Raw genomic sequence first — 14,650 nt, 5'->3', positions numbered from 1 at the left:
TAAAGTTGTCCCTTATAGTGTACCATCTGAATCTACACAAATTCCAGTTCAGTAAAAAGAAACCTAGTTTTTGGTTTTTTAGATGTATTATCAAACCTGTTCATTTAAAGAAAACAATCTGTGCTCTGGGGTCAGAAAACCCAGAGAGGTGGTTGCAAGTGGATTGCAAAAGATCCACTGTGAAGATGACAAATATACAGAGACACAGTGGGAATATGAAAGAAAGTGAGGCGAATATAATTACAGACTGTTCCATTTTCTCTCCTCTGTGGTGACTTTACTAGTGTAATTAAAACATGAGCTGAGATAATGTTGAATTTTACAGCTGAATGAGAGCAGTGCTTTATCCAAAAAATGGTTTCTGGGACCAATTTATCCACTTAAAGAGATAGATAATGAATACTTAGAAGATTAGCATCTTTTCATATATTATTAATAAAACAGTTCAGCAACAAATACTATAACTATAGGGTCTATAATTGCACACAAGAAACTGAAAAGCCAAAAGTTTCATGCACTAAATCATGATACTGAAAATGGAAACTCTTTACCCAAAGGCTAAACAACCATTGAAAGTTCCGCAACTACCGAAGCTATGGCTCAGGAGGGAAGTAAATTTACAGTAAATAAATTACGAACTGGTCTGATATAGCGGTTCAGCCATTTCCAATGTGTAACTCCAGGGCTTCACAACCCAACTGCACTGGACTATGTCCAAGGCGAGTGATTACGCGTCTAATAGCAAATTAGCCGCAAAAGATGCAAGAGTCCATTTAATTCAACCATTTCAACTTTATTAAACAGGCAAACGAAAACACACTATAACTTTAGAAAACGTATTGATGTGTACGGTCATGTAGATGCATAATCATAGATATATTGCAAGTCTGATTGAAGCCAAATAAGTGGAAAAACAAACACTATCGCAATAACTAGTTAGCGATTTGCTAATTGATGCCATTTTTTTAGTACTAAGCAGTTCACCAGTTCCCATTTAAAATCTAGTTACTTCTTACTGAGTGCAAGAGTGTGTTTTTAATGCATGCTGGGAAATGCTAGTTTAGATCACCAATATCCTGCCTGATTGGATAGGAAGCAAGAAAAAGTGAAAGAGCAAAAGACATGCCCCAGACCTAAAACTACTGTTAGTTTGTGTACTGGATGTTTGCCTTGGGCGAAGGAGCTGTTCTTATTGCAGTACATGGGATGGGCACTCCGGCAGACTCTGGGACCTCACTGTTCGGGCGTTGACCTGTCTTCTTCCCCTACTACTTCCGCACCTGTTGCTTCTGGAAAAAAAGCAAAATAGAGAAGACAGAGCCAATGAACATAGGCAGCCATTTGTAAAGGGACCCCATGTAAAACAACTGCGTCCTACTGAAGTCCTGGGAAGAGAGTCACCGAAGCCTATGGCTGTCTGTGGTACCCGAGGCACTCTACATCGAGACTTCCTGGCCTGTGAGGCCACACTCATGACAGAAACACTTTGGCACTCCTTACCGAAGACTCAGTACTCTTAACAGCAAATACATCTCTAGCAAATATATCTTAGCAGCAGAAACATCTACAGCAGCTCTGTAGCATTTGTTTGCCAGTAACAGTCACAGTCTGGATAGTTGGACCAGGTTTCATTCTTCCAGCATTCCAGCCCCCCAGCATTGCCATGTGAATTTGCCTTAAACAGACATGCCAAATATGATGATCAGTACAGCATGACTTCACATTTTGAACCTTTCAAGCTGTATCTTAGAAGCGAAGGGGAAGGGTACTGTCCTTCAGCTGAGTGTCGGAACCGTGAGGGCTTGTCTGTCTGAGCTTCCTCTTCATTGGAACAGATGGAGCTGTGCATGCTTGTGTGCAGCATCTCTTTAGACCACCTCCAGGGAGAGAAGCAGAACCCGAATCTGGTGTCACGCCTTCCCGGCCCATTTTATGTGATCAGTTTGAGTAGGTGTGATGGTACCGTACTAGCCCATGTATGATGTGTACATGATCAAAAAGCCAGCTGGCTTAATCAATAAATGGTTTTAAAATCTCCAAACATTAGCGACAAACTTGTTAGACTGTGCATGTCCATATCAATGCGATGCTTCAGCATACATAGCAGTTGACAGCCTGGGACTTGAAACTGCAACCTTGTGAATTGTGTGAACCTGAATAGCTGGAAATATTTTCTAATTTCTGAATATTCAATTTTTTTCACTTTCTATACATTTAATTGTGATTCACTGATGAGGAATTTTAATAGAGAATCTTTAGTTACCAAAAGGTATGCTTCTGCTAGAGCATGGACTTTTAAATCACCTGACCTTGAGCATTCCAGTCATTGTACCTGGAGTTAAAAATATCCTCTTTCCTGTACAAACCAGTCTGAGGAAGCAGGCCCATTTTGCTAAGGAAAGGCCTACATTGGGAAGCTGTTCCATGGCCTTCCCAAGGCTACGGAGTCACATCCAAACCAATAGTGAAAGAGGAGAGAAATCTAGGCCAGGTGTCTGTACCTTAGAGACATCCTAAGAGGACACGCTACTTTTCTGTCCTATCACTGGTGTAAACTGAAAACCACAGTGGAAATGGAAAAATACTCAATACCAATCAAATTTCTCTAATTTGTCCAGGTTTTTCCATGAGCATTTGCATTTTTTTTATTAAAATCAAAACATTTAGCCATGTTTTTTAGATGTCAGGTCAAGGCAACCAGGGGAGGAAGAAACACTGAAGGAAAAGAAAACAGAGGTCTTGTTCTGAAGCATCTATATATGTCTATTACACAAGCTCTTTACCAACAAACAGGCAGCTTAGCAGTACAGTAAAAAAACTATGGTGAGGTTAAGTACTTCACACTATATGGAGGATGGAAGTGAATTTATATGACATAATTATGTATTTAATTACATACGTAATGAAATCGATATATTTAATTCTGAGCTCGCACTACTGAACACCATCTGTGTTGTTGCCTGGTGATTGGATAATAAAAAGGCATTGCTAGGAAACTGTTAAAGGAACGTTGCAAATCGTGGCAAGTTTAGATGCTCTCTAAGGAAAAAACTTCTTTCCGTTTGAAAATGATTACAGCAGACTTTCTATTCCGTTGGGACGGAGGAGCTGAATGGAGAACATCCACAGGGAACACTTCTGCACTGGGACACTATTGCAGTAATTGGCTGCAAGACAGCGCAACCTGTGCCTCTGGTTGCCTAAAACCTTTTGTTGGCAGTGTACACAATGCCATGTGAAGGTCACTGGGTGATGTACTGTCAGTGCGCCACAAAGGATATCCACACCAGGGGAAGGTATGAATGCAGCCCATTCCAGGTAATAGGCAGCGACCTACTTTATTACTGTAGGAAAAGCAGTGACAGCTACAGCAGAACCTGAAGTTGGACAAAGGACAAAAATGTAGGAGTTTAAAGAATAAATCAACCTCAGTTTAATTAGAACAAATTTTATAGTGGTGATATCTGTAAATACCTAAATATTTCTCAACTGCTCTCACTATGTATCATAATTTTATATGTAAAGACACACATAGGATGTTGTGATGTTCATGGTGAGCTGGACTAACAGTGTACGCATGCAAGCTACGTGTGTGTGTATGTGTGTGTGTGTGTGTGTGTGTGTGTGTGTGTGTGTGTGTGTGTGTGTGTGTGTGTATACGTGTGAGGGTCAGTCTGCTTGTGCATGTTGTGACACAGTTTAAAAGCCCACATGAGATGCCTACTCCTGAAATATGAGTGAGCATTGCTCCTGGCAAGGCTGAAACTTCTGACAGCTCAACCTTTAGAAAATCCATAGTGCAGCCACTTCTAGTCCCACAGGGGTCTTGAAAACCCATTTCGCCCACCACCAAAAACCTGTTTCATTGATTGGGACCTTGCTCTGGAAACTGAGACAGGGGCAGTGTTGTGCTAATATCGATCTAGCAGGAAATATATAAATAAATGTCTAAAATGTATATAACTACATTTAAATTATGTGTGTATTCATCCTTCATATTCTTCTTAACACTGGCAGACCCAACAAAGCTGCAATTTATCCATCTGAAGGCCACAGCTATGATAAAAAGAAATAAGTACCTTCATACACTACAGTTAAATATTTGCCTGCTACAAGGGTATAAAGCAATGTATGTCCAGTTTTTTTTGTCCTACTATTGGGAAGGCATATTTGCAGCAGCAGGAGGGAAAATGTTCCAAGTTTATGACCACCGTCTGCCAACGCTGGTGCTGTTTTCTGCTATGTGTTAGTAGTCACAGTAAGAAGTGACCCGTATTTCACAACTACAGTTTATCACAGGCTGTTCCACACTGAGTTCTGTTCCAGTAAATATATTACAGTGACGCTAACGCCAGCACTCACGGTTCTCTCATTTGCATTAAAGATCTTGCATAAGGAAATCAGTATGGGAATAAATCAAAGCAATGGCCTAACTACTTGTCAGGTATTGGGGTGTCCAGAAATATTAGCAATAGCTTTTAATTGAGTTATACACAGATGTTTGGGGTACGAAAAATATCAGCAATAGTATTCCTTGGTGATATTCACTGATATTTGGGGGACTAAAAGTATTCACTGGAGATATTCACAGGCTTGCTTGAACGCGGGAGGACACATCCCCCCTGTTATGCCTATAAGTGTCACAAGATACACATGGTATAGTCAATATACTGTAAGGCTGGCGCCTCTGATGCTGTTAGCCCAGATGTTCTGATATCTTGCAAACACAGCAGCGCCACATGGTGGCCAGTCTTACAATATACTGAATGTGCTGTGTATAACCATTATGGAGGTGAGGTACAGTCCAGTGCTTATTACTGCCTCTATATCACAGATTTGTGAATGCAGAAAACCAATCTACACATTCATAGTAAGAGTTTTTCGGTTTTAAGGTTTATAATTTCACACCTTCATTCCAGTTACTACCCTGACTCTAAATTCTTTCTAAAATTCTTTCTAAATTCTTCCTTCTCTTACTCTAAATCTCTTTTGGACTCACTTATCCTCTGATCTCTTATATGAATGATAAATGTGTGAATGTTTAATAATTTTGTTGATCAGAGATTGTTGACTAGTGGATGAACACTTATACAGCTATTTGTGTGATGTACACTGCTTTGTATGGTGGATTGTGAGAAATTAACTGTACTCTAGAATCACATGTCTGCATCAAAATCTCTCCCTCTGTTGATGTAATGCGCTCATTGTATTTTTCTCTGTGATGTACATCGCTTTGAAGAAAAGATTCTGCTAAATGAATAAATGCAAATGTAAATGTAGGTGCCCATGTCCAGATCCTGCTGATCGTCCTGCTCAGGCCTCCTGTCACCCTTACCGTGTTACTATGTTAGGTGAAAACGAAAGAACACGAAACAATATAAGATGGAGATGGTGAGCTTATTGTGGAAATACCCAGCGTTGGAAGTTTGAGGAAGACAAAGCCAGCTAGAGGAACAGCATACCAAACTCTGAATGGAGAGAATCTTCTAGTGTGCCTTCCTTACGCCAGCCTACATCCTACGTGACTAGAGACTGACCTGAGTCCTGCCGGTTGCTGCTGAGCGCCTCCTCAGCGCTCCCTCTGGTGCCACTGCTGCTCACCTCCTCCCTGGGTTTGTCGTCCTTCATCTTCTTCCTGGTCATGTGCCCACGAAAGCCAGCTTGGATCTTGGCAGCTGCCTTGTTGGCCTCGGGGTCGTCCAGGGGGATGTCCATGATGTCTTCATCCTGTGGTGGAGCAGACGCATCCTGGCCGGTGCACAGCAGATCACGGGTCACACCCCAGAACCATTCAGTGGCACCTTCACACAACACCGCGAAGCCTTCTCATTCCTACTACGGAGTATTGCGCTGTCGCAGTGTGGCCGTGCCCTCCAGAATGTTCTGCCATCACAAGTCTCTCGCAGTTGCTATGGTGATTAACTTTAGCACAGGAGAGATTTCGTTGACTTAGAAATTCGAGAAAGCAACCATGGTTTTATGTGCTTCTTATTTAATTAAAAACATTTCAAGCTGACAGCATCTTTAAATAAGAAACACAAAGGGGTACGGACGAAGGTAAAATTAATGACATGTTAAAATGTCCCCCCCCCACCAGAAGTAACAGAATAAGTGTCATGATGGGATCAGATTAGGTAAGGGATGTTACAGGACGAAGAAAATCACTGTGCTTACAGTGCAGCGAAAGGAACAAAAATTAAATATATGTGAGAAAAGAGCATAAATTGTCCTCCACCAAGAAAACCTCCAAGATTGCTAATCCTCAGAACTTTTGGACCATAACTGGTAACTCAAATGGTTACAAATGGTTGTGATCTCTGAAATAGAAATGTTGAACTTACAAACAGTTGTGATAATTGAAACAGAAAAATACAGACGGTCCCTGACTCACGATGGTTTGACTTACGACTTTTTCAACTTTACGATGGTGAGCAGGCAATAGACATTCCGTATAAACCGTACTTTGAATTTCAAATTTTTATTTTTTCCCAGGCAAGCAATATGCAGTGGGATACTCTGTCGCGATGTTGGGCAGCGGCAGCGATCCGCATCTCCCAGTCTGCCACGCAGAGGTGTGTATTAGATGTATTAAATGTATTTTCGACTTACGATGGGTTTCACAGAACGTAACCCCATTATAAGTTGGAGACCACCTGTATATATAACATACATATCACTTAGACTATACAACATTCTAAGAGGACTCATAGCTCTTTGAAAATTACAAAATGTGTGTTGATCTGTTCAGCATAGTAATCACTTAAACTTTCACTGTGATTTTCCCATTTTTATTACGCTATCGTACTGTTATGGAAGGAACTTCTTTGAGGAGTGAAAAACAAAGTTTTAAATGTATCTGATATTTGAGGCCTTCCAATCTTCAAATCCATAGATTCTGACTTGGAGGTATGTGGAACCACAGGTGACATGCAAAGCCTGGTGCAGAAATTTTTGGACGGTTGAAGACCATTTTCCAAGACATTCCGTCAAGGGGTTTGTTAAGATCTTAATACCCTATAAAACATGGTGGGAAGGCCGACTCTGTGGTTGCCTTGTCCAAATATTACAAATGCTAGCATTTGGGAATGTGCTAATGACCATCTGTCTTGTACAGCAGAAACAAGTTTGTTCAGATTTTCTGCACATGGCTGCTGATGCTGTGAGATTCAGCATCACCTCCAAATAAACAGCTAAAGTCCCATGCGTTGAGGAACGATAGGTAGGCTACGGAGAAAAGTTCCAGATGTTGCTATGCTTGTTGTGTTAATAATGCAAAAGCATAAAATTCATTCTCTGTGTTCTCAGGTCCTATGTCACAGTACAGCAACTCAAAGCCATGTCTTGCCTCCACAGAAAAATCAGGTCACATGCCAGTTTTCTTATTCCCTGCATAGATGTGTGATATGTCAATTCGATCACCTTTCCATCTGCAATGGTTTTCCTGGGAAGCGTTGAGAGTCCTAAGTGTCAGCATACCTACTCCAAAAACTTCAGCATCAGAGCTGTATCTAAACCAGAAGAGCCGACTGTAAAACAAGGGGACAAAAATCCACACAGGATATTCACACAGCATTGACTGTGTTTTTCCCAGGGTTGCATCCATCAAGGAGTGTTTCCTCAACCCAATCTAGAAGATGCCTTCGAACACTTCTCCCTATTCCCAAAAGTTGTTCACTTTGGGTATGAGGGAAGTCTGGAGAACTTGTCAGGTGGAGGGTTGAAAATTGCATTACAGAAACAATTTCAACAACATTCCTCCTATATAATCCATAAAATCAGATCACAATATTTACCATTACCGCAAAGCAGCAGTGTACAATACAGCATACAGAGACTGCCCTCACACCTTCATCGGACACGTTTTTCCCTTATTTCACCTGCATGAATGTCTTACAGATGGAATGTGCAGGGAAAATGTTAGAACACTATGAAGGATGCAGAGTAAACCCTGGATCAAGGAGGCTCTACCTACCCAGTGTCAGGAACGTGTTCATTCTTGCACCATATAAACAATTACCAAGAAGGTGCAATCATTGCATTGGGATGTCAGTGAGCGACATAACAATCTCCCAAGCATCTTATCAAACACTCCTGTGTAGGAGTGTAACCACCCACTCTCTGAGCAGCCTTTCATTCGGTCCTCCTCCTACTGTGTGTGATAAATATGTAGCCCATCTTCCAGTGTCTGAGAACTGTCCAGGGATGAAAATCCTGCTTTGCACTTTTTCAGTGGAAGCCTTTCCCCAACACTTCACCAGAATAATCTGCCTTATTAATCATTTGCATGAATAGATAATAAAAATGCCTGGGCAGAAAATAAAGATGTGTGACTAACAGCTCAAATGAATAGAGTCCATGGGTTTTAACTGTATTTATACTGCCCATAGCACATAACTATCCTCAGGCTGTTGTTCAGATATGCAGAATCGTTTAACCATGGACATACTAGAACACCTCTGACATGTGACAGTTTGTCCACTTTTTGTTTTTTTCTGACAGTTAATCAGTCAGAACATGCAGCTTAAATCATTAATGTCCCTTCCAGAGCACATCTGCTTTATTGCTCATACATAATATTATTAAAGTCGGCACATAATTTTTAATAGCACTGCAGTTTTTTTTTTTTTTTTCTCCCCAAGAAGTACAGGTAAAGCAGGAATCTGTATATACTTTAGTAGAAGGAATTATTTATTTGTGTAACAGTTTTAGGATGATGCTCTGCCCTCAGAGGGGGCTGTAAGGAGTCGGTTATGATGGAATTTTTTCATAACACACACACTCACACACACACAAAAAAAAACAATAATAGTGAAATGAAAGGTGTGTGGGCGGTTGGCAGCCCACCGAGTCCCGCAGCCTCACAACAAGTCTGCTCAGCCCCTATAATAAAGGAGAATCAGTGTCCGGGCCGCTGCGCTCCGACCGCTACACTCCGCTCCGCTACACCGTTACCGCGTCGCGAACAGCGGCAAAGCGCAAAGAACAAGACAGGTGCGGCACCTCGTAGCGCGTCCACTTCTCCAAGTCGGGTAACAATCACGGTCACGTTTCAGTTCACTCGCTTTTATAACTTTGTGGGTAATACTGAATACTAGGTACAAGGAGGAAAAAGAAGTGAAAAACCGCGGTGGGATACGAAACTGATCCAGGATGAATGATTTTCGAACCCCAGCATCTTTGAATAATAGAAATTTTGTACAAAAACAAATAAATATGATAACGAGCGTCGCTATTAAAAAAGTATTATTAAAAAAAAGTACCAACGTTAATTTCCCGAGACGGAATGGGAATGAAATAAAATAAAATAACAAGTAATGAAAAAGTACATTTTCTGAATGTAGTCATTTGAAAAACGACATTCTCGCAGTCAAATCTCAGAGAAGGTAAAAGAATGTACGGATGGAATAATTAAATAAACGCCTACTTACGTTTCGACAGTCCATGATTGCAAGGGATTAAAAGTATGAATCTTCGGTGTGTGTTATAAACCTGTAGGAGAAACGTCCTGCGTGGTGCTGTTGCTAAGAACAGAAGGTCTTATTAACCCAGACTCTCTCTCTCTCTCTCTCTCTCTCTCTCTCTCTCTCTCTCTTTCCCTCTCTCTCACTCACACTCCCACACACACTCTCAGTCACACACAGAAAACACAGACACACGCGCATACACCTACACAGTCAGACACAGACAAACACCCACACACCTTCAAACTGAGACACACACACCATCATCATCATCATCACCATAATAAGTCACTGCTGTATCCGTCCAATAACCCATGAGGATATTCCTCTTTTATGATATTATCTGTGTGGTTCTGAATGGTATCTTTAAAATGCATCTTTAATACGTGATTAAATATTTGAGATACGCTCAGACCAGTAATTCGACATCTTACAACTCCGTCATGCACACTGAAAACTTCAACTCCTACTTCAATGCGCACATCTGCCCTGCAGACAATGTTTTATTCTATTTATACCACCACATTCACACTTCGAGTCCAAAAGAACAAGGCAATATTAAATGCTAACTATTGGCTTTATGTGCTATGAATTATTCATATCTGCTGAGGCAATCTGATTTCCTAGGGCGATATTCCTTTCACTGCCTACTGCAAACCAGGCCAAGACAAGAGATCTTCATACTGATGAGACATAATGCTGTTTTGTATTTGCCTCCTCTCTTCTTCATTTGAAAAAAATTAAATAGCATCTCATCAGAGACTCAAGTACTTTAGTTTCAGCAGACAGTTTTTGACATTTATTCTGCATTTCATATGTGTAAGAAGGAAACAACCATTACGTTGTTTAGGTCTGCAATTATTTCTTTATTTTTTTGGTTATGCAGCAACTGACAACAGTGCAAATGGACTGTTGTTACAATCATCTCAGTAGACTTTATTCATGGATACCATCTCTCTTGTTGAACTTTAATTCCATAAAGAGATGCATGAATAGACCTTTTAATACAAAGTGGTGTTTGCTGTTAGTGCCACTTGACCTGTGTATAAGTGGCCCTTGTGGCGTCTCAATTAAAACAGACTTTTTCCACAAATATAATTTCTTGCAGGTCAGAGTGATGTATGCAGTGCATGCAAAAACGTGCACATGTGTACATTAACACACACACACACACACACACACGGTTCTTTTCCTGCCTTTGTGAGGACTTCATAGAGACTGTTCCTTTAATATAGTACATGATTCCTACCTACACACAAATTAAAATCAAACTTTGTCTAGTGAAAGCTGAATAATCATTAAAAAGGCCATTTTGTTTGTGGGGACATCCCCGCAACATCTATTTTTCAGGCTTTACTATCCTTGAGGGCACATTTTTCTTCAAAATGCCCCCTCAAGGAATAGGAAAACAAACAACAAACACATACATTGACAACATGCTGACTTGCTCCCCTGCTAAGAACCTGAACAGTTTCAGTGTGAAGAATTCTCAGTGCTTTAGGCACAATAAAAATGAGCTCTTATCCAAGCATTACTGCTCACCCTTGGGCTGTTATAGCAGGTTTCATTGCTTTGGAACCCCTCCCTGGATTTTTCTATATTAGCCATTGTCACGGCAATGATTTTGGTCCCCATCTATGTAGTATACGTAGCATCATTCTGTTCAGAGCCTAAATAAATTCAAGGAATAACCTTCAGGTTTAATCAGTCAAGAATCACTCCAAGGTACATGATGATAACAGGTCCAACTCACCAGCTTCCTTGCCAAAGCAATGATAACCTATTTCCTCCTACACACGGCTGACTATCCGTTAATCGCTGGGGACTCAGATGCTGCAGGTGAAATACTACCGTATAGAGAATCTTGACTTCTCAGAACCTCTGACAGATATTGGTAGGAATGGCTGGGCTACATTGTATGCGTACAGTTATTATTTATGTTGGCACATTGTGATAAGAGCCAACAGGAGGCTGCCAAGTTCAAAAAGCACCCGTCACATTACCGATAGGAAGTGACAGTTGTGATTCTGTCTGTCTCCTTCCTCAACCTTATATCTTGTCAATACACGACAGTTTTCGACCACATTAAAAAGGAATACATTTTACAGTACAGCAAACCGATTTGCACATTGCTGAAAAGCGAATGACAAGAAGATGCATGTATCAGTAAAGCACAATTCCTGACTTCTGCCCCAAAATATAAATATTACTTACACTTCTTGTTTCATCTGCCAGTTGAGAATGTAAAAGATATGTGACACGTTTAACAGGCAGCGTTATAAAGTCAGCTGAAGACAAATGTGTTCAAATGAAATATATTCAGTGATGTCGGTAGACCGAGCTGGCAGTGTACTTGTTAGTACTCAGGTGTAAAACTGCTGGTGTTTCTCTGTAATGGTAGCTGGTAGATAAGAGTAAAAGTGGTTCAGCTGTGTTAAACAAAATCCTGCCTCTCTATAAAGCAATACTATAAAGACAGCAGCTTTCTCTCAATCTTTCCACTATCAAGGATCTCATTTGTTGTCTGTGTGGCCACTTCAGTATTGATAAAACAGCAATCAAGGGTCTCCTTAGCAGTGCGTCAGTAAAAGCCACCTATTGTAGGAATCCAGGTTTGAATTTCCACTGCCCCACAGCAACCATCTGTAATGTGGAGGCCCAGGGAATACAAACTGGCTCACAATCTCTTGGGCGGTTGAGATGGTTAAAGTCCTCACCCCCTCCTCTCTCACGCAGACACCTATGGTCAACTGGACGCCTACAGAGCTGCAGGTTGAACTGCATGAAAAGCATGTTACAAAGCCTGCAGCTTGAATGAAAAGAACTGGGTGACCCACAGCATGTACACTGAAGAGGTCTCTCTCTCTGTGTGTGTGTGTGTGTGTGTGTGTGTGTGTGTGTGTGTGTGTGTGTTCAGTCTTACAAAGTTAGTATGGGTGCCATTCTTGAAAAGGAAGACTTAAAATCAGGGTAATTGGTTATAACTACATTGAAGAAAATGTGGTAAATTGAAAACTAACCAGCACTATAGCTTTTGGTAGACCAATCCTCCAACATAAAGATGTCATTTTGTCCTCTTTTTGGTGATGATCAGGCAAGCCCATCCCTTTTTCTTAACATTTCAGCATGGCGGCTCCTTATCTTGACCTAAAAGTAAGCCTTCTGTTAAGGAAGGAGAAATATTTTCCATCATGATTTGAAGGGGAAGTTGATTTGCCTGCATGACACTCATTAGGTCCGCACGTGTCATTATTTTAACTTTTCAGGCATCAGAAGTTAGAGCAATCAAGGATATGTGCTGGGGCGCTGGGGATAAGGTGACTTCCTACCCTCTTGCTGATGAATGGAGGCCGTCGTGAACGCTGCTATACGCAGCAGCTCTTGCATGACCGCTCTGAAGTGTGCAAAGGCAGATGCTCACAGGAAGGAGGCTGGCCTACATTAATAAAACTTTCATGCCACCGTCTGCGTAATAAATAGGCCAAGGGAAAAGGGTATCGCTCTAGTGCCCAAAACAAAACCCTCTGACTGAAATCAATAGGTCATTCAAAAAAAAAAAGACCCCTTCAAATGGGTTTAACCATAAACCCTAAACAATCAATTAGCTCTAAAGGAAACAAGTAAACTAGAATGATGTGGAGTTTTTCTGACAGGAGAGAAACATAAACCACCAATTTCCATTACTGGTTACATTTCTGGTGATTCAGAGGCAATCACAGGAAAAATAGCTTAGCATTCTAGTGAGCAGCTGTTCTTCGGACAACGGCACGAAGGAGAAGCACCAAAAGGAAACCGTCACAAGCACAGGCCATCCATGGTAACTCCACCACCTAGTCATGAGACAATCCACTTAATTCACCTATTTCACACTGTGGTCACTAACAAGTGTTGGAAACCAAAAATGATATCAAAATTCCAGAAAGGAAATAAAAACGGAAGCAGGTGAGCTATCGGTTCTCCCTCCTGATGCTGGAGTGTGAGTATGCGATAGCCATCTCCAACTAACCAATGTCAAGAACCACTTGTCCCGAGCGGGGGTCGCAGTGAACCGGAGCCTCACCCGGCAGCACAGGGTGCAAGGCTGAAGGAGGAGGGGGACACACCCAGGATGGGATGCCAGTCCTCCGCAAGGCATGCCAAGCAGGGCTCGAACCCCCAGACCCGCCATACAGCGGGCACCGGCCAAACCCACCTCACCTTTAACAATAAATCTCACAGTACTTTTGTCCAAGAAGGGAAATAACTTGTTGAAACGAGCATTTGAGTGCTCAGGAAGGATCAAAATCTATGTGTACCGCAGGATTCCAGGGGCACACATCTGGTCACGACAGGCCGTGGAGAAAAACAAAGGTGTGCACACTACCTTTTGGCTGTGAGCCAGAGAGCTGCCTGGCCACGCCCATTTCCTTCCACCGCACTGACGCACATGGACTCATTAGACCTGTTCCGCTCCGGTGCGGCCAATTAAAAACAGGACCCTGTTGTTCCGCTGGGGAAACACAAGGAAACTGGAAATTCTGTATTTTTGTTTTTGTGGAAAACAGTAAATTAAAAAAGAACATCTGTAAAGTTCACCCCACCTGGCTAATTCCTCCTTTGTCACAAAAAGTTTTGAGATCCAAGGATAATAAACTTGAGCTTTCGTTATGCTAACGAGATTTTTTTTTTTTTTTTTTAAATATGTAGGCACCAGAGAAGGTCCTTAAAAATGTCTTTTACCATTTTCTTCTGATTGCTGTAGATAAATCTAACAGAAATACAAGTTTTAAAGGCATTACAACCTGTATATAAACGTTGGCATTTCGGTATTTTCGATTTCTAACATGTTTATGATGAGAGACAAATTCAAAGTCGTTTAAGTGTAGTTGGCAGCTCTTAAAAATAACAGATTTGGAACAAAAAGAACAACAGTTTACATATACAGTATATTGTGCTTCGTGCCTACCGGCCAGGCAATCATAGATTCAAGGTGGCATACATGTAAGGAAGCACTGGAGAAGAAAGGCTTTGAAGGACAATTTTCACCCGAAACAACAAAACTCGCACTAACAGAAAGAACATGTTAATTTATTTGTTTTGTTTATGAGGCTAAATCATTTGTCCTCTTGTTCTTGAAGAAATCATAGTCTATAGAAGGGTTCCTTGCTACAGTTTTACTGTACGTTCTGAAACTTTTTCTTTTCATTATT

At 41.2% G+C, this 14,650-nt stretch overlaps 1 protein-coding gene across 2 annotated transcripts; it reads right to left on the bottom strand.

Moving 5' to 3' along the window:
• Nucleotides 1-810: 810 nt before the first annotated feature.
• On the bottom strand, nt 811-9,560 carry nrgna (neurogranin (protein kinase C substrate, RC3) a). Of its 2 annotated transcripts, none has more exons than XM_018755220.2 (3): nt 9,429-9,560; nt 5,538-5,748; nt 811-1,289 (listed from the first exon to the last, which is right to left on the bottom strand). In XM_018755220.2, exons 1-3 carry the CDS (start codon nt 9,441-9,443, stop codon nt 1,234-1,236), a joined length of 282 nt encoding a protein of 93 aa, XP_018610736.1. In that variant the 5' UTR covers nt 9,444-9,560; the 3' UTR covers nt 811-1,233. The 2 variants fall into 2 exon arrangements, with proteins under 2 accessions (XP_018610736.1, XP_018610737.1); XM_018755221.2 differs by having other exon boundaries at nt 829-1,289; nt 5,602-5,748; nt 9,429-9,555.
• Nucleotides 9,561-14,650: the final 5,090 nt, after the last annotated feature.

Source organism: Scleropages formosus, chromosome 4 (assembly GCF_900964775.1).
Source record: "Scleropages formosus chromosome 4, fSclFor1.1, whole genome shotgun sequence".
In the NCBI taxonomy this organism is placed as follows: domain Eukaryota; kingdom Metazoa; phylum Chordata; class Actinopteri; order Osteoglossiformes; family Osteoglossidae; genus Scleropages; species Scleropages formosus.
The sequence above is the reverse complement of the archived record's forward strand: the minus strand, read 5'-3'. Positions and strand labels throughout refer to the sequence as shown.